This window comes from Schistocerca serialis, chromosome 4 (assembly GCF_023864345.2).
Source record: "Schistocerca serialis cubense isolate TAMUIC-IGC-003099 chromosome 4, iqSchSeri2.2, whole genome shotgun sequence".
NCBI lineage: Eukaryota > Metazoa > Arthropoda > Insecta > Orthoptera > Acrididae > Schistocerca > Schistocerca serialis.
In genome coordinates this window covers 287,135,909-287,157,583 of record NC_064641.1, presented here as the reverse complement: position 1 = coordinate 287,157,583, position 21,675 = coordinate 287,135,909, and the positions used below count along the sequence as shown (strand labels likewise).

Genomic DNA, 21,675 nt, shown 5'->3' with positions numbered 1-21,675 from the left:
AAATCGTAGAGGGAGACCAAGAGATGAATACACTAAGCAGATTCAAAAGGATGTAGGTTGCAGTAGGTACTGGGAGATGAAGAAGCTTGCACAGGACAGAGTAGCATGGAGAGCTGCATCAAACCAGTCTCAGGACTGACGTCCACAACAACAACAGGTGCAAGGATATTTAATGTTGTAGGGTCTACTCACAAGGGCTGTATTGTTGCTGGACAATGCACCATTGCATCTGAATGACAATGTTCTGAAATCGGATGGATGATGTTTGTATAATACTTACCCCCTAATGTGATAACTTAATCCAGCCAATGGATCAACATGCCACTGCTGCCATGAATAAAATTTATAGAGGAAGTTTGCTACAACAAATTATTGATAAGGACAGCAATCCTCAAACACTTTGGAAACAAATAACTATACTAGATACAATTTATAAAGCATTGAAGGAAAAGATAAAACAATCATAGCCAAGACATGAAAAAACGATACTCCTAAAATTGATGAAATTAGTAATTCTAATGATGATGAAGATGCTCATTAGCAATGTTAGCAGGTGTTTTGAAAAGTACTCCACGATATGCAAATAATGACAAGGAAAATATTTTTGAATGGTTTGACGTTGACTGCACAGAGCCAGCTCATGAGCTGTTGAGTGACAGTACTATTGTTCAGTGAGTACAAAGGAAACCCAAGGAGGTGAATGACAGTGACAAAGACAAGAACATTTCACTAATTCCAAAAACAGTAATCAGTCATGCACCAGCACATCAATGGGTCAAAGGGTTAATGAAATACCTGGAACAGCAAGAAAATGCTTGCATTTCTAAGATGGGGATGCATAAAATTTGAATTATTGAGGTGGTGCAATGCTGTTTCGAAGGAAAAAAATTATATAATTTATCTGTCCATTATTTGCACCACAATGAGGCCTGGATGGACTGCATAATATTTTGAACATGGTTCCATAATTGATTTGTGCCACATGGACACATGTCATGGACTCGCATTCGGGAGGACGACATTCAAATCCACATACGGCAATCCTGATTCAGGTTTTCCATGATTTCCCTAAATCATTTCACGCAAATGTGATTTCCTTCCCTAATCTGATGGGAATGATGACCTTGCATTTTGGTCCCCTCCCCCAAATCAATGAACCAACCAGTCACAACATTTGTAGTGTGATATGCAAAAGACAAGCTGCTTTACTGAGCCAGAAATAAAGCCAAGACTATTTTTTTCAAAGTAGTGAAGTGTAATGTAATGTGAAATTGGACTGTACTGTATTATTTTAAGTTCAGTATTTTCACACAGTATATTATGATTAAAGTATTATTATTATAAACAATAGTTAATTAATTTTAATTATGATATTATAATTAATTTTTGTTTTTGAACAACACTAATATTTTACTGTGCCCTTTAATTGTGGATTATCCATAGAATTTGACTATATATGCTATTCAAGGCCCCAATTATTGTGTATAATCAAGAGTTTACTGTACTTTGTAATGAAAATATGTTGATGATTTGAGACAGTCGGAGGTGTGCTTGCTTGTGTGTATGTGTGTGTATTTTATTTTCAGAAGATGATGGCTGAAAGCTAAATGTGTAACAGTTTTTTCCTTGTGCCTGTCTGCAACTTAATGTGTCATCTTTACAGTGAATAGCAATAATCGTTTCCATAATTGTTGATATGTTTAATGTATATAATATACAAGACTTTTCATACTTCAATAAAATTATAATTTAGTAAACAGTTTCCTTGTAACAATTTTATAAGCATAGTATGCATCGATTTATGTCCATTGTTCATTCTGACAGACACAAGCAATTCCAGCACAACAGTGTGACACCCTACATGTCCAGAATTGCTACAGAGTGGCTCCAGACATGAACATTATTGAGCATATCTGGGATGCCTTGCAACATGCTGTTCAGAAGAGATCTCCTCTCTGTTGTACTCTTGCACATTTATGGACAGCCCTGCAGGATTCATGGTGTCAGTTCCTCCAGCACTACGTCAGACATTAGTCAAGTCCATGCCATATCATGTCCTGGCACTTCTGCATGCTCCCTGGGGCCCTATAGGATATTAGGCTCTTCAGTGTATAAACAAGAGTGTGGTAGAATTTGCGTGTTCTTCAAAAGGGGCTTGCATGAGATTTTAGAAGTAACATTACCCACGTCACTGTAATATGTTTTAGGAAAATAAAGCAGCTTCTGCTGGCAGATGAGTTGCCGCAAAATGTGTACTTAAAGTGATCCCACCATTGCATTTTTTTTTTTTTTTTTTTTTTTTTTTTTTTTTTTTTTTTTTTTTTTTTTTTTTTTTTTTTTTCCCGGTGAAGCTTATATGCCTCTCAGTTTAGATTTTTTTGGATCCACATTCCAACAAATTTTGTGTTGTTTACAGTTCACAATTGTTTACTGGATAGCACTATGGTAGAGCTTCAGTGGCATATACTATTTGCAGTACATAAATGTATAGTTACTATCTCTTCTGCACATTTGATAAGACTGTTTCTGGACAACCAGTGTTTTGTGACATAGCTAATTTGATTTCATTTTCCACTTCGCTTATGGTCTGAACTCTTATCAGAATTTTTGTGCAGTACTATGACAAAAATGTCTTGTAGTATACACCCCATACAGTATAAACATATGGAAAGTGGAATTGCCAATTAAAGTATGCCTTGTAAATGTGGTGCTGTGCAGTATACAAATATTAAAAATATATTGACATCAGCTGCCCAATAGAGTATATATTTTTTATAGTATTATCAGAATGGTATCAAACACAGGCCAGTATTCAACAGCATCTGCATTACAGTAAACAAAATATGACATATTTTCAAAAGCTTTTGGAATAGTTTTTCATGTTATCATTCCCCTTTTCGTTTTTACAGGTGCAGCTAGTGTAGCCAGAGGTCTCACCGGATACATTGACTCATTAGTAAATAATGCCATTTCAAATGCTTCCAGACAAGCCATGCCAATTGATGTTGACTTTTTATCTGATTATCCAGATTTTTTGGCATTTGGAATAACTTTTCTCCTCACAAGTAAGATTTTTGTTTGTGTGTTTAATGCTGATGACCACATTTAGTTAAAATGCCTTAATGAACTTGACATTTAAATGAGTCAAAATGAAAATTACTATCTTGTAGTTCATATAGAGTGATGCAATCATAGGATAACTGGAACTCTAGACATTTTACGCAGTTTACAGATAGCAAGAAGTGAATGTAGTTATTCTTTGAATTCTGTTATATGAAGATGAAAGGCAAATGGAAGTGAAACTGTGAGTTTTATAAATTACATTAAGCTTTCTAGATTATTTATTTCTTCAGAAATTTGATGTATTTCAATTGACTAGACACAGAGGTGTGTGTTTTGGTGTCTGTGTGGTTGTAAGTGTGAATATGTGTCAGAAAAAGAGCTCATGCTCAAAAGATAGTGTGAATGCCAATAGGTGATGGATGATAATTGCTTAGTGGCATCTGAATTCATTGGGGACACAAACAGGAAACTTGCATGTGCAGAAAAGCACTTATGTTTAGATGAAAGTGAGCTCTTTTTAGTGCCCTTCTGCCGGGAGCCAAATAGAGACTTTTTTCTGCATGTGAACCATGGACAATGCACCGCATCAGAGTTTACTATTTCTCCTGTTTCAATTTAAAGGCAACCAGTGAAGGATTCCATGCAGTACTTCACTGAAAGCTCGCACCCCTGTTGATTAGAGTATGTGTCATACAGATATCTAAGGCTCTTTGAATACCACAATACCAGAATGAAAGAATGGAAAGTCCAAGAGGAATGTAACAATATTATTGTTACATTGAGGAGGTCCTGGACATGCAGAATTCTCACTGCGATGGAGCACTTCCTTTCACGCCGATCACCTGCCACCCTACCTAAAACCTCTTTCCTCATTACCCTAGCCAGCTTCATCCTGACTCACAACTTCTTCACTTTCGAAGGCCAGACATACCAACAATTAAAGGGAACAGCCATGGGTACAAGGATGGCCCCCTCGTACGCCAACCTATTCATGGGTTGCTTAGAGGAAGCTTTCTTGGTTACCCAGGCCTGCCAACCCAAAAGTTTGGTACAGATTTATTGATGACATCTTCACGATCTGGACTCACAGTGAAGAAGAACTCCAGAATTTCCTCTCCAAACTCAACTCCTTTGGTTCCATCACACTCACCTGGTCCTACTCCAAGTCCCATACTACTTTCCTTGATGTTGACCTCCATCTGTCCAATGGCCAGCTTCACACATCCGTCCACATCAAACCCACCAACAAGCAACAGTACCTCCACTATGACAACTGCCACCCATTCCATATCAAACGGTCCCTTCCCTACAGCCTAGGTCTTCATGGAAAACAAATCTACTCCAGTCCTGAATCCCTGAACCATAACACCAACAACCTGAAAACAGCTTTCGCATCCTGCAACTACCCTCCCGACCTGGTACAGAAGCAAATAACCAGAGCCACTTCCTCATCCCCTCGAACCCAAAACCTCCCACAAAAGAACCCCAAAAGTGCCCCACTTGTGACAGGATACTTTCTGGGACTGGTCAAACTCTGAATGTGGCTCTCCAGCAGGGATACGAATTCCTCAAATCCTGCCCTGAAATGAGATCCATCCTTCATGAAATCCTTCCCACTCCACCACGAGTGTCTTTCCACCGTCCACCTAACCTTCGTAACCTCTTGGTTCAACCCCATGAAATCCCCAAACCACCTTCCCTGCCCTCTGGCTCCTACCCTTGTAACCGCCCCCAGTGTAAAACCTGTCCCATGCACCCTCCCACCACCACCACCACCACCACCTACTCCAGTCCTGTAACCTGGAAGGTGTACACGATCAAAGGCAAAGCAACGTGTGAAAGCACCCACGTGATTTACCAACTGACCTGCCTACACTGTGAAGCTTTCTATGTGGGAATGACCAGCAACAAACTGTCCATTCGCATGAATGGACACAGGCAGACAGTGTTTGTTTGCAATGAGGATCACCCGGTGGCTAAACGTGCCCTGGTGCATGGCCAGCACATCTTGGCACAGTGTTACACCGTCTGGGTTATCTGGATACTTCCCACTAACACCAACCTATCAGAACTCCGGAGATGGGAACTTGCCCTTCAATATATCCTCTCTTCCCGTTACCCCCCAGGCCTCAACCTCCGCTAATTTCAAGTTGCCGCCACTCATACCTCACCTGTCATTCAACAACATGTTTGCCTCTGTACTTCCGCCTCGACTGACATCTGTGCCCAAACTCTTTGCCTTTACATATGTCCTCTTGTGTCTGTATATGTGCGGATGGATATGTGTGTGTGTGAGAGTGTATACCTGTCCTTTTTTCCCCCTAAGGTAAGTCTTTCCGCTCCCGAGGTTGGAGTGACTCCTTACCCTCTCCCTTAAAACCCATATCCTTTTGTCTTTCCCTCTCCTTCCCTCTTTCCTGATGAAGCAACCATGGGTTGCAAAAGCTTGAATTTTGTGTATGTGTTTGTGTTTGCTAGTGTCTCTATCAACATACCAACGCTTTCGTTTGGTAAGTTACATCATCTTTGTTTTTAGATATATTTTTCCCATGTGGAATGTTCCCCTCTATTATGTCTATCAAAATAAGTATTCTATTAGTACACTGTTCTCAGATGTTGCAGCTTGTATGGAAAGCTTTTTGGATCTGTGACCACATGTGCTCTATGTACTAGGAAGCACAAGACACTACCTCACTTGACAGGATGATAGTTTTTGTACTGCAAATATAATTATTTGTGAATAAGTTTGCAGTAGACACTGCATCCCATCATTCTAACCATGTCATCCAAAAATGGCAAGCTATCATCTTTTCCTACTTGCACCATGAACTGAATATATGGGTAGGGCAAGTTCAAATGCTGGAGAAACATAGGTGTTGTTTCTACTCCAAGGAGCCAAACAACAAATGTTTTGTCATCATATTGCCAGAAACAGGAAGGCTTGGGAGTTTGCTGACCATATTGTATTTTCCTCAAAGTCTTCCATAAAATAGTTGGGCCTCTAAGGGAGACAGTAGAATTCTCATAGTGTGATCCTTTTTCTCAAACTTAGTGCTAATAAGTTCTAAGGAGGCCCATAGAGGCATTTCTGCAACTAAGTATATGACATCAAAGCACCCCAAAAATCCAGTCTTTGTAATTTAAGCATCTTTATGTAACCTATGAAGTCCTCTCAATTCCATAAATGATGGTCACATTTACCTATGAGTAGTCCCAACAGTGAAGTAAGATGATTAACTAAAAAAAAGGTGGTAAGCACTCCAATGGTACTTGCAGTGGGGTGACAGGGGACCCATCCATGTGAATCTCTGGTAGGTCATACAGTCTTGGGTGAAATGTAGCCTGTTGGCTTTCACTGTCTCTGCTTTGTTATTGCTCACATAACAACTAATATATGAGACAAAATATGTTGCTACGGAAAGAGCCCTGAAATACTTTTTAGGGATGCTGTGCTGTGACTTTCTTTGGATCATTAATTTTCAACAAAACAAAATAAATTATGTTCTTATTATTCTGGATCTGGCCTTCTATAAAAGGAACATTGTTTCATTACTGTAACTCGCTATAAAGTTCAACATACCTTCCTTACTTTACAGTTACTGAAAAGGTTACTGAAAATTATTTTGTTGTCAATACTGATGTTACAGTACACAAAGTTTGTTCAAAATCAAAATTTTGCAGTGGATTTTTGTTAACAGTAAAACACCAATAAGTACCATGACTAACACAAGAACATGAGACTATTATCAAAGAAAAAATATTTTTACTATAATGTTCGCCAGACCAGAACTATGCACAGCAAGATTTCTTTTATGTCGTGAAGGTAAATAATCTTTTTGCACTGTTAATAATATATCATCTACAGCCTGTGCCCACTTGTAAAACGCATCATAAAATCTGCTGCTCTGCCCTGCAATTCCAAAAGCTGAAAGAAATAATTTTAGTTCACTATTACCTGTCCGCTTCTTTGCAGTATGATTGGTTTCATTTAACGCAGTTTGAATGCACCGCGGCAGCAGCTCATTCATTCGTAGTGCAGCTCTGCACCATGAATAATATTTAAATTGCTGAAAGTGTCTTAAAGGATGGGATAAAATACTAGGCAAGCTTATTACAAATCATAATGCAAGTTTTCACTAAGTAACTCTATTCAAAACATTTAGACAGATTAAATTCTTACACACCTTTACAAATCAATGCCTAATGGCCTCCTTCTCTCAATCTTGACAGAAGAACGCTACACAAGCATACAATATAGCATCACAGGCTCTTCCTACTCATGTAACTCCAAAAATATGAGAGAGACATTAATGCTCGGTCACTACTATTTATACTCTGTTCATCTTTGTTTGATATTTAATAAGTACCATCTGTGGTGGTTTCAGTACTCGTCGACACAGATATTACCTTTAAAAAAAAATTGGTACATAATTCTATACATGTATAAAACATGACACATAATGGTTTCTCTTTATTACATAAAGTTCACGCAATCATTGTCCATGCAATTACAATCATCCAGTTCAATTATTCTTTTCTTTTTTTATCACAAATAATAAGTGTTTTGTCAGGAGACATTATATGGCACAGGCCCTTGGTGAAGATGAAGGTTGCTGAAGTAGAACTCATCTGGTGGAGCTCTAGAGATTTTCTCTGTTCCTCGTCAGTAGGATCATCTCTTAGCTTGTGATGTGCAGAGCCATCAAGCAATGCATTTATATTGCTGTTTCAGTTCATGAGAGAAGGGTGGTAATGTTCCCCTTGTCAGCAGGTAAAATTATGTCATTTTCTGTTGTCAAATCTCACAGAGCTTTGTTTTCTGACGAATTAATATTGAACTTTTTAGACAAAGCCCAGGTTAAAATTTCTTCTACAGCTTCACTGGGAAGTTTGATTCCCTGTTCTAGTCCAGCTAACATAGGTGTCAGTGAAAAGTTCATACCTTTCTCGAGAACCAAGATCCCTGCATTGATCAGAATTTCACCCACGAGTTTAAACACAATACCTCATTGTGTTACATTTTCTTGTGTTTAAGCTTTGAGATAGGTGTATTTTGCCATTTAATGTACCTTTGCTAGCATCCAGGTAGATATATCTATCCACTACCAGTATAAAGCTGAGAGGTTCAGTGAGATTTTCAGATATGGTTATAGTAATTTCATGGGTACTATATGCAATTCCTTTCGCATATACTGTATGCACCCTCTGATAATGACTGCACTTGCTCACTGTTTAATTCTAACAGTGGCCACTTCCTTCTCTGTGCAATACATTGGTGACACGTTTATGGTTTGGTCCCACAGAATAGATACACTACCCATGTTTCTCCAACCTTGGACCTTACTCCAATGGAATATTCAGTTCACAATGCAAGTGAAAAAAGCTTCCTAAATCGTATCATTAAAAAAGAAAGTTGATTGAGTATTGGGATGCAGTGCCGATCACAATCCTACTTTTGCTGAGTTATTTTTGCACACCTAAAACTGACACACTGTATCATGTCTCCTATCAGGAGGTGTGCAGGACTATATTTAAACTGTCTGTTGTCTATTTTCACACTCCTGATCCTGAGTGCCAATGAATTATTAATCTCTTTGGCTCAAGTGAAACTACTGATAACAGGGGCCTAATATTTAAATCCCCAGAATAAGCACAATTTATTACTAAATTGATATTGTCACTAACTGAGCCTGGTATTTGCATCTGGATGTATACTAGAATCAATTACAATGAAATGAACGAACTTAGCTGCTTACAGGCGTTGACACACGTCAACGGGGACAGATGAAAATGTGTGCCCTGACTGGGACTCGAACCCGGGATCTCCTGCTTACACGGCAGATGCTCTATCCATCTGAGCCACCGAGGACACAGAGGATAGGGCGACTGCAGGGATTTCTCTCTGGCACTCCTCCCGCGGAACCCACATTCTCAACGCATTGTCCCGCACTACATTCGTAGTGCCCCCGCCCATTAGACTCATTACTCGTGGCGCGTTGCCGATTCCTGTAAGAGTTCGGGCACTGTTTGTGCATTCGCACAGAAGAAGAAGATGGTCAAGTGGCCAGTGAGCCATAACTATATATTTACTAAGATGGTATCTGTTCTTTCGGACATGTCCGAAAGAACAGATACCATCTTAGTAAATATATACTAGAATCATTTCTTCTATATGTGAATCTAAAATTCAACTCCTCAGACTTTATGGCTCTTTCCAGGAATAGATATTTTGCTACACTCCTAATTATTTTTCTGCATTAAATGAAACTGTTCTACATATTAAACTTCAAGACAGCAATCAAACAACAATACTTAACTTGGATACCTGTAAACTGCTGATATGAATGAAGAGAACTGGTGTTACATTTTAAATTTGTATTGACATTTTCATAATTCACTTATATATGCACACACACACACACACACACACACACACACACACACACACACTTACACACACACACACACACACACACACACACTCTCTCTCTCTCTCTCCTGGAAATGGAAAAAAGAACACATTGACACCGGTGTGTCAGACCCACCATACTTGCTCCGGACACTGCGAGAGGGCTGTACAAGCAATGATCACACGCACGGCACAGCGGACACACCAGGAACCGCGGTGTTGGCCGTCGAATGGCGCTAGCTGCGCAGCATTTGTGCACCGCCGCCGTCAGTGTCAGCCAGTTTGCCGTGGCATACGGAGCTCCATCGCAGTCTTTAACACTGGTAGCATGCCGCGACAGCGTGGACGTGAACCGTATGTGCAGTTGACGGACTTTGAGCGAGGGCGTACAGTGGGCATGCGGGAGGCCGGGTGGACGTACCGCCGAATTGCTCAACACGTGGGGCGTGAGGTCTCCACAGTACATCGATGTTGTCGCCAGTGGTCGGCGGAAGGTGCACGTGCCCGTCGACCTTGGACCGGACCGCAGCGACGCACGGATGCACGCCAAGACCGTAGGATCCTACGCAGTGCCGTAGGGGACCGCACCGCCACTTCCCAGCAAATTAGGGACACTGTTGTTCCTGGGGTATCGGCGAGGACCATTCGCAACCGCCTCCATGAAGCTGGGCTACGGTCCCGCACACCGTTAGGCCGTCTTCCGCTCACGCCCCAACATCGTGCAGCCCGCCTCCAGTGGTGTCACGACAGGCATGAATGGAGGGACGAATGGAGACGTGTCGTCTTCAGCGATGAGAGTCGCTTTTGCCTTGGTGTCAATGATGGTCGTATGCGTGTTTGGCGCCGTGCAGGTGAGCGCCACAATCAGGACTGCGTACGACCGAGGCACACAGGGCCAACACCCGGCATCATGGTGTGGGGAGCAATCTCCTACACTGGCCGTACACCACTGGTGATCATCGAGGGGACACTGAATAGTGCACGGTACATCCAAACCGTCATCGAACCCATCGTTCTACCATTCCTAGACCGGCAAGGGAACTTGCTGTTCCAACAGGACAATGCACGTCCGCATGTATCCCGTGCCACCCAACGTGCTCTAGAAGGTGTAAGTCAACTACCCTGGCCAGCAAGATCTCCGGATCTGTCCCCCATTGAGCATGTTTGGGACTGGATGAAGCGTCGTCTCACGCGGTCTGCACGTCCAGCACGAACGCTGGTCCATCTGAGGCGCCAGGTGGAAATTGCATGGCAAGCCGTTCCACAGGACTACATCCAGCATCTCTACGATCGTCTCCATGGGAGAATAGCAGCCTGCATTGCTGCGAAAGGTGGATATACACTGTACTAGTGCCGACATTGTGCATGCTCTGTTGCCTGTGTCTATGTGCCTGTGGTTCTGTCAGTGTGATCATGTGATGTATCTGACCCCAGGAATGTGTCAATAAAGTTTCCCCTTCCTGGGACAATGAATTCACGGTGTTCTTATTTCAATTTCCAGGAGTGTGTGTATATATATATAAAAAACAAAGATGAGGTGACTTACTGAACGAAAGTGCTGGCAGGTCGATAGACACACAAACATACACACAAAATTCGCAACAAACTGTTGCCTCATCAGGAAAGAGGGAAGGAGAGGGAAAGACCTTCCGTCTTTCCCTCTCCTTCCCTCTTTCCTGATGAGGCAACAGTTTGTTGCGAAAGCTTGAATTTTGTGTGTATGTTTGTGTTTGTTTGTTGTCTATCGACCTGCCAGCGCTTTCGTTCGGTAAGTCACCTCATCTTTGTTTTTATATATAATTTTTCCCATGTGGAATGTTTCCCTCTATTATATTGATATATATATTTTCCAGTCTGTGGTTAAATATATCAGTCATTAACAATTTACTTTAAAGTAGTCTGGCCTGGTGCAACATAGAGTATACATCAGTTCTCAGATTATGCAATGCTACTGTAGCACACAATAGAAAAGAATGCTGAACATTTACTTGCTAATGGAGCCAAATGTGAGACTGCACAGAATACAATAACTGGGAAATGGCAGTGGGGGATGATATCAAGTCAGTAGCAATGTTTCAACCCATCATAGCATACCTATATGTAGTGTAACCAAGATTGAAGTCCACCATATCCAGCTGTTAGATGTGACCCAGTAGGGTGGTAGTTAACAGCAAGTGATGATTCCATAGTTAGTCCTACAAATTACATTTATTGTAGCATCACCACAGAAAGTAAAGTGTCCCACAAGACAGTAATAACAGAAAGGATTATCCTTGATCACAGGTAGGAGTAACTCAAAGCCCAAATCTTTGTACATCTGTTCTTATAATAGGCGGTTACAAGGACTTTGGCTGTTCATTATAAAATGAAAATTAAAACACCTGCAGTTGTCTCTTTTGCATTTAATTTATTTAAGCAAACACTTTCAGTGTTCCATTGTACCAGCTTCATGCTCCTTGACCAATGTAAAAAGTGGTTGTAAATAAATGTGAAAGAGATGGCTGCAGGTGTTTTAATGTTCATTTCAAAATCCAAATAGACATTGGTTCAGTAATCTCCGTAGTATCATACATAGTAACAATGAGACCCCTTGAAAGATATAAGGTAGCTGCTGTGGCGGGGGGGGGGGGGGGGGGGGGGCGGGGGCGGACAGCAGAGCTAGTCCCTGATAACAGCTCTATAGCTGTTCTACATCTACATCTACCTGGATAATCTGCAAATCACATTTAAGTGCCTGGCAGAGGTTTCATCATACCACCTTCATAATTCTCTATTATTCCAATCTTGTATAGTGTACAGAAAGAACGAACACCTATATCTTTCCATACAAGCTCTGATTTCTCTTCTTTTATTGTGCTGATCATGTCTCCCTATGTAGGTTGATGTCATTAAAATATTTTCGCATGCCCACCCCAAATCCTGTATCATTTCAGTGACAGTCTTCCCCCCTATTTCTTTATAATACAAAATGTGCTGACCTTCTTTGAGCTTTTTTGATGTACTCTGTCAATCCCATTTTTGTTGCTGCACACGCTGCCTACAAGTGATGGTGGTGGTTGCTGGTGGCACCTGACAGCATTATAACTGTAGACATGAAAACATTAGCACAACATTTATTACCCACTTGTGACATCGTCTGGTTGCACAGCACTGTATCTTGTCTCATTCTATTAGCTTTACAGTATTATTTATAAGGGACAATCAAATGAAAATGAGATAGATGGAAAAAAGGAAGTAAACTGTTTATTATTTCAAAAATACCAGGTGACAATTATTTAACTACATGAAAAAAAGCTTAAATTAGTTACAAACTACAGACGCACACACTTTATTCAATATGTAAGCATCACCACAGATATTTGGATTTAGGTTGCGATGTGTTCGATATGCCTACCATCATTGGCGATGATGTGGCGCAGATGAATAGTGAAATTCTGCATGACCCACAGAAGTATCAGAACATCGATGCTGTCGATGACCCTATGAATGACTGTTTTCAGCTTGGCAATGGTTTTGGTGTTATTGCTGTACACCTTGTCTTTAATATAGCCCTACAAAAAGGAGATGTATGTATTCAGATCCACAGAATATGGCGACCAATTGAGACCAATGCCAGTGGCCTCTGGGTACCCCAGAGCCAGAACACGGTCTCCAAAGTGCTCCTCCAGGACGTCAAACCCTCTGTTGCTTCAATGTGGTTGAGCTCCGCCTTGCATGAACCGCATCTTGTCAAAATCATGGTCAATTTGTGTAATGGGGATCAAATCATCATCCAAAACCTTCATGTACTGTTCAATAGTCACCATGCCATCAATGAATGTCACACCGTGACTGGGCATTGCACACCATGCAGTCACCTGTTGAGAGTGAAGAGACTTCTTGATCATGAAATGTGGATTCTGAGTCCACCAAATGCACCAGTTTTGCTTATTGAAGAACCCATCCAAATGAAAGTGGGCTTCATTGCTAAACCAAGCCACACAATGTGCTTACTAGTTTACATCATGCCCCGCAGCCAAACAACTGTTCAGAAGTTATGATTATTTTGTTTCGTATAGTTCAATAATTGTCACTCTGTAATTGCATTACTGGTAGTAGCCTTATCCCGCTGATAGATAAAATGCCACCCTTAATAATGGGAGTCTAATACTTTTCTTGTTATATGTTGTGTCTGACTACCAAGAACATAGGTGGAATAAACATTGGCCACCTGACAGCCTCCAAAGGGCTCTCACACAAACAGCATCTGAAAGAAATAATGCAGACAGACAGCCCTATGTCTCATGTGCCACTTCCTTTCATATAAAATGAAACAACTGAATACATTATTGAATTTGAGATTTGCAAAATAACAATGAAAAGTAATGAGATAATTTTATATGTATCAAGAAATGGGCCATATATTGTCTTATGAGTTCTGATATATAATTAAGAAAAGTTTACATAGTTCCATGCATAATTCCAAAGAATATGAAGTACAATAATATAAATTATATTTTAGTTAATTACAACCCAGTTGCTTTGAATAAAATACTACAAACAGTATTTTGGTTTGCTCTCAAGTAGAGCTATCATTTTAGATGATCATAATGAATAAACATCATAGCTTTTCAGAAATAGGGAAGAGGTAAATTTTCAAGAATATGTGGTGCAATATGACTGCACAGTTCATATCACAAAACTTCAAAGTTGGTTAATTAACAAATGCCTTATTCCCCTTAGTTGCTGATACATATAAGCTAGTATATTAATGTGAAATTTAATCTGAGATAAACTCATTTGTACTAATTTTTAAATGTCTGTTTACCACTGGCACTCAGTATAGACATAAAAGTATAATGTCCAGAAAGTTAAAAATTTCTAGCTAAAATGACTTCTTCAGGGTATGTTGACATGAGGAAGGAATTGCAGATAGGGATGGGAAGCTATCCCATTTCAGAGACAAGATAGAAAACTGTTTTTTGTTGCTTACAGAACCATGGTTGTACCCAGGCATGCACCTCTTCATCCAAAGCAAATCAGTGACCACATATGTCTTATTTCAGAGCTCCAAAAATATGGAAATCATATGGGGAGAGATTGACACTATATGGAGGATGTGTAAGGACTTCACAGTGGAACTTCCACAGCATTCTTGATACAACCTTGGCGACTTCACAGACCCCAGTATACTCACTAAGACATAGAAATTTATTCTTAAACACTACTCCAAATTTATCCAGTGTTTTAAAGTTCTTCTCTTAGCAAGTTTCCCTAGTTCTCTATACTTCCGTCGAGCATTAGAAAATATTCCCTCAAATGATTTTAAGGAACCAGCATGGTGTATATTGGCTGCTGGATCCTGTGTAACCAACTTAGGTAACACTAATTCATCAGCTTTTGTTATTATTTTCTTGACCAAGTGTTTGAGATTTTTAAACACCTTAGGATCTAATTCTTTTGTTTGCATCAGTAACATCATTCTCCCATAACTTAGTTTTATGTAAATGTTACATACATGTTGTAGCATCCTTGCTAGTTGCCATCATAACATAACCATAGTCCCCTGCTTCAGATTTCTATGAGTTTATGTAGTCTGCTTTTCCATACTTACCAAATACATCCTTCAAATCTGTTCATGTCTTAATGGTTTTACACTGTATTGATGATCCACAATTTTTAAAAATATATGTTCCACTCATATTCTTTAAATTATCTACTTGCTTTGTTACTACTCTTTGATCGACAGATACCTTATTTTTCAAGTTTCCTTGACAATTATCTTCAGTATCCTGTCTAGCTTTGTGAATCCTTTTTTTTTTCAATAGACTAGTTTCCATTTTTAAAATCTCCTTGTTTGACTATGTTCATATTGCAACGTAAGCTGGGATCTCTTAACTTCCACTCTTGCTTTATGTGTTAGAACAATTAATGACAATGTCTGTTCAATTTATTTGAGAAATTATTATTCTGCACGAACTGTGAATTGTGTGGTTAGTTTTTACTGCTCATAGATATTCAACAGCAAATTATTGTAGCAGTATGCTGATGTTGCCTGCAACTTATTAATGAGGCTTATCAACATTTACCAGTAGTGAACTGGCCATATAATTGTGTAATATTTGGGGGCTGTGAACAATGAAAGTAAAGAACTGTGAAATGCAACTGTGCAACTGTTGGCTACATCTTTTACAGATTCAGTGTTGACCTGTCCACCTTCCCCCCATTTTTCAGCCGGTGTAACAACACCAAGGACTGAAAATGAAGAAATAAAGCAAGTGAATGTCACAAGCTGTTAATTCTTTGTGAATAGCAACTAATTTTCCAAGAATATCTCTCAATTCACTATGATTAGCATGTAAAGAGCCATCTTTAGAAATAAATGAATCTTTCTTCTCATATAAGTTATCAAATAATAGAATCCATTCTGTCACACAGTTCCAATGTAAATTCTCTGTACATATTCTGCTTAGCGCTGATTAAACTCAACTTTGCTCCATTTTTCTAACTTTTTACTGTACCATAAATATAACCATATTGAAGCGCAGCTGCTGTGTAGATCAGACATTGATCAGATTGTGTATGCTTCTGATGGACACCTGTAATGTGCACACTACAGCCACAATCAGCAGCAGCCAAACACACTGCTCGATGATCTCTTTCACGTGTGGTTGTCAGCGAAGGTGTCATTCACTGCTGCCTGTGACACACATCAGTGACCTACATGATGAGATTTAGAGGTTCTCTCCTGGTAGGTGTGTAAAGCTTTGCAGAGTGTATAGTCAGACCTCTGTTTGGATGCCTAGCACTGCACAATACACCTAGACTTAACCACATGCCAAAGTGGAGCTCATGAGGAATGAACTGAGTCTCACCCTCAGCATTGCACATACAGGATATAAGTTGTTGCGCTACTGCTGATCCTACTGCTTGCCCACTACAGCTCAAAATTCTCGCAAAAATCAGTCATCTGCCCCTACTATCCTGATAGGAAAGTCCTATGAGGAAGTGTTCAGGAATGTACTTAAACTGTCTGCTGTGTGTTTACACACTCCTAAACCTAAGGGCTCATGGAATTATCTAACTCTTTGGCTCTGGTGAAGCTACCCACAGCGACGGCCTAATATTTATATGGATTATTAAATTGAAATTGTCATTAACTGGGTTCAATATTTGCATCTGACTGCATGCTAAAATAACTTCTTCCTTATGCAAATCTGAAATTCAGCTTCTCTTGATATTATACCTTTTTCCACATTAAATGAAACTATTATACATATTGAACTTCAAATCAGTAATCATACAATAATACTTCACTTGGACCTCTTCAAAATAACAATAAGAAAGAATGGAACTGCAACATATTTTAAATATATTTTGAAGTTTCCATAATACTTGTATTGTGCCATATATTCCCCTGTGTATCCTTAAATAATTCAGTCATTTAAAATAGTTTGGTGGTCTACAAGATGGCCACAGTATTGTTGCCTAGCTGTTACTGCACAAACAATCCTAGACAAATAGTACATTCCCCAGTATTTCCAAGTAGTGTGTGGCATTGCAATAATTATATTCTAAAACATATTACAAGACACATAACACAAGATTTATCACCCACTTATGACTTCACCTGGTCCATCACCAATGCTTCTCATTACATTCTCCTAACTTTATTATTTATTAGAGGAGTAAAAATGGCTTACAAATGTATATTATAAGTGAATGGTTACACCACTGTGCACAATGTATTGGCATCTGATTTTCCTTGGTACATAGAGCACGTGTCTCAGATATTGACTGCTTTTCTCATTCATCACTTGATTATAGATGGATTTTTATGTGATCAGGCTGCTTCACCCTGATTTAACTTTTAATAAAAATCTCATTTTGTTTCAGAACCTTATAAAGGGAAATTATCATATATCGAAACATACTGACAACCAAATTCAATTAAACATGAAACATAAGTTTATCACTGTGAAGGAAAACTGCAGTCTCACTTTTTTATCATTCTATAAATAAATGTGCGTTAAGAAGCAATGTTTCAGTGCTCGCTACAAATTCCATGTATTTATAACAACATACAAAGATGTCAAAGCTTTCTGGTTAACTTGTAACACATGGCTCACTTATTTTAAGTCAGTTCTAAGATTATATATTTTTCTGAAGATCTGATGCAGATTGATATGAAATGAACATTAATAAATAAGATTACACAAAAAGTCTGTATTGTAAAGAAAATATGTGTCTCCACAGTTCTTCTGGCATTTGGTGTGAAGGAGTCATCGATCATTACCAGCATAATGTCTATAACTAATCTTGGTGTTTTAACTTTTGCAATTGTTGCTGGTGCCTTGAAAGGTATGTAACACTGCTGCTTGTATTTGTAATAGCATGAGACTGCTGTCTATAGAAATTCATATTTCCTGAAATTATATATATTTTTTAAATTTATGTACTGCACACAGCAAAAGTGATGTTCAGTTTTAAGCCAAATTCACATACTAAGAGATACATTCACATTTTCTTCAGTGATAAAAAGGAATATTCTGAGCACAGTTGTTCTCTTTTTCAATTTTAACTCACAAACTGTACTCCTTTTAAAACAGTTTTCAGAATGACAGTTTAGTGTGTCTTGTGGTAGGTCAGCCACCAGCCAATCATAGTTCTTTCTTGATTGCTGCACACTTGCTGTGTTGCATGTTTCTTAAGTACACGCAAAGACTTGTCTAGCAAGGCTGGCTGCTTGCTAACAAAACTGACCCCTGCCACTACAATTAAAAAGTTATTTTAATTGGAGTATATTAGTCATCTACAATGTTATTGCACCTGGGAGTGAGGGTGAACCGGTTGGATCATCTGTTTACCTGTGCACCTGAAGCTGATTAGAATGTGCTCTGCTGTTTTAATGACCAGACAACTTGCTTGTAAAGCAATTAGGATGCCCACAGTGTTTACGACAGTCGAAAAAATTGATATGGTTTTTGTTTATTGTATTACCATTTGTTTTTGTTACCACTGCACCAAAGTCAAGTGTTGCAGACAATAATCGTAGCTGAATAATAAATGCTAGTAGAATCTCCCAGAAAGTGGTTTTCCATGACTGTTACATTTTTAAGATTCTAAGGCTGTTTGTTACTGTACCACATCACACAACTTTTCTGCCTATAAAATTGCTGAGAACTGAAATACATGTCATTGTGAGATGTTGCTTGTCTTCAGTTTTCTCATCAGCCTTTCTGCCAATTCCTTGGACACTTTTATTAATTGAACATTTCAGTTTTTGTAATAAACATGTTTACATCCTGAGACTAACAGATCATATACCAGTTGATAGATCACATACAGCTTATCACATCTGATACTTCCATTGACTATGTATGGTTCACCAGTCAGACATACCAAAGTAAATAGGAATGGCAAGATGCATGGGGAGGAATACAGTGAAGCTCTAAATAATATGGTATGGGAGAAAAGTCATGATAAACTGAGCCATATATTGGGTGAGGATTATGGCAACAGGTTAATGTGCAAAGTGTGTGCAAATTGTTTAGTAGTGCCAACCTGATTTTGGAGCTTGATTTGAAGAATTGTCATATTTTTCAAAGCAATTATTTAATAGATTGTAGTCTAGGGTGGTATGTGTGATAATGGAGATACTTCTACTTCATTTGTTAGAGTGTCATTATGAATGGGTTGAACCAATTTATTTATTTATTTGCTGGCCTTATAACAATAAGTTTTTGGGCATTGTCATAGCTGCAGTTCACATATACGGTACACTGTGATACAAGTTTGTGTTAACTGTTGTTCTCTTATCACTGAAATATAAACACACACATTGATATAAATAGCAGAGATCAGAAATTATCAGTTTTCTGTTTAAAAAAACATGCAGCTACATACACTAACAGTTTACAAGGAGATACAGCAATTTGAAACCTGTTATTGAAGAGCAGCATTTCCCTAATAATAATTACTGTACTTAAGCTCATTCTTTCAGGCATTTAAATTAACTATCTTAAAATCAGGTGGTAGTCTCTTTAAAAAACTGTCCCTATTGGTTGTAGACTACAGTCTGCAGCCTTTTTATTATGTGTAAATCTGTGAAAGTTTTCCCTTCCCTGTATGTTGTGATTATGTATCTACTGTCCATTACAATATGTTCTGGATATAGTTTCACAAACATGACTGCCATGCATGATGTACACCAAGTAGCCAGGTAGTATTTTATATTTTCTGAAAATTTCTTTTCAAGGCCCTGTCTTTTTTACATTATCTTTTGCAGTCTAAAGAGCCTGTGTGTATATAAAGCTGGAAATTCACCCCAGATCTCAATATAATATTGGAGATAGGATTTGTCAATCACAAATATATTTTTCTTAAGGAATCATGATCTAGGAAGGCTGGAATATATTTTGGTGATTACATATTTGTACTGATTTTCTTACACATATGTTCTATAAACTCTTTCCTCAGCTGGTGTTCATCCACAAGTATACCCAAAAATTTGTGTTTATTTGTATAGCTAAGTGCCAATGGAGCTGGTAATGGAGTTAAATTTATGTTTAGATTATAGCTAAGCAGGAACAGGATTATCACTGTCTACTTTTAGATTACAAATAGATTATTTGATGAGATGACAGAATACTGCAATTGAGTTCACTACTGTTGCCAGCAGTTTGTATATCTCTGCCCCAGCTGACAAGGAATGCATCATCAGAATAGCTTAAGATGTTGCAATGTTGGATTTTAATTATTCCATTAACATGCACAAGGAACAGAAAAGGTCTTAATGTACTTCTTTGAGGCACACCAGATTGAAATATCCTGTAGCTTGATTTAGATATTAGTAATTGTTCATTCCTATAATATGTTAACTTAAAACTGGTTTTCTGGCTTTTAAGTAGGAGATAAGTAGTTTTTTAAGTCTACTCCTCTAATCCCATATTCTAATTTATTCGTTAATTCATGATTCTCAATATCAAAAGGTTTACTCATATCCAAGAAAGTGCCTGTTAACCATTTCTCCTCTATCTAGTTTGTTTAATGTGTCATATACATAGAAAATTTGCTACTGCTGTTACAATAGATCTTCCTTTTCTCAAACAGTATGGTAGATTGTTGAATATATTATGCCTGCTGAAATATGTCTTGACTTGATTTAATGTTACTTTCTCTACTAATTTGCAAAGTTCTGAATTTAGCAATATTGATCTGCAGTTTTTACACAGTCTGTATTCCAGTCTTACATGATGGGAGAACTTCAGGTATTTTCAAGAAATCACAGAATTCTCATTGGCAGAGGAAGGTATTTAATCAGTGTGTCAGTAGCTTGATTAATTCTCTTCTGGATTCCTACAGCAACTTAGGTCAAATGTCAACCCAGCTGCAAGACATTTTAGCTTGAAGTTTTGAGATGACTGCTAGGAAGTTTGTCTCTGTTATACTATGGATGAAAAAAGATAGCCACTGTTTATTACATTAAACATGAAATGCAAAATTGGGTGCCAAGTCATATCTATCATTTTTTCCAACTGCTCTGAATTTTTGTATGATTTTTTCACTCACTTCTTTTGAGTCATTTATTATTTCATAATTTCCTTTTAGCAATACACTGTTGTATTTACAGTATTACTGTTTCCTACATTGATTATGCATTATTTCCCAGGCTGTTTAACTAAGACTAACAGATCTGTTTGCTCGCAAGGACTGTAGGTTACTTTCAAGGTCCTAAGCACCACAAGAACAGGTGACACATTGACAAACCTATTTCCATGAGGGTAAAGGTTGTAAGACAGGCAATGAATTTTTCAGGAGGACTGTAAACAGTTAAATTGAACATACTGCTGCTTTTTAAAACTGAATTAAAGGTTTTATGTGTCAGGAATGTACACTGATAAGCCAAACATTATGACCACTGACCTACTATTGATATAAGCTCATCCAGGCGACAGCAACGTCACCTGGTGAGGAATGACTACTAGTGAGGAATGACTGCTACTCAGACACATGCATGGTACATGTAGTATCAGTGAGTGTGCTGTTCGCCTATAGAATTGGGAAGGTGAACGATCTATCTGAGTTTGACTGAGGGAAGATTATGATGGCCTGGAGGCTTGGCATGAGCATTTCATGAACTGCATGACTTGTCAGGTGTTTGAAGAATGTTGTGGTGAGTGTCTTCAACACGTGGCAAAACCGAAGTGTAACTATGTACAGTC

At 38.7% G+C, this 21,675-nt stretch overlaps 1 protein-coding gene across 1 annotated transcript in view; it reads left to right on the top strand.

Moving 5' to 3' along the window:
• Window positions 1-21,675, top strand: part of LOC126474400 (high affinity cationic amino acid transporter 1-like) — a 169,106-nt gene that overhangs the window by 68,442 nt on the left and 78,989 nt on the right. Inside the window, exons 3-4 of the mRNA XM_050101869.1 lie at window positions 2,910-3,065; window positions 17,708-17,812. Coding sequence (XP_049957826.1) covers window positions 2,910-3,065; window positions 17,708-17,812 — 261 coding nt within the window. The remainder of the gene's footprint in view (window positions 1-2,909; window positions 3,066-17,707; window positions 17,813-21,675) is intronic.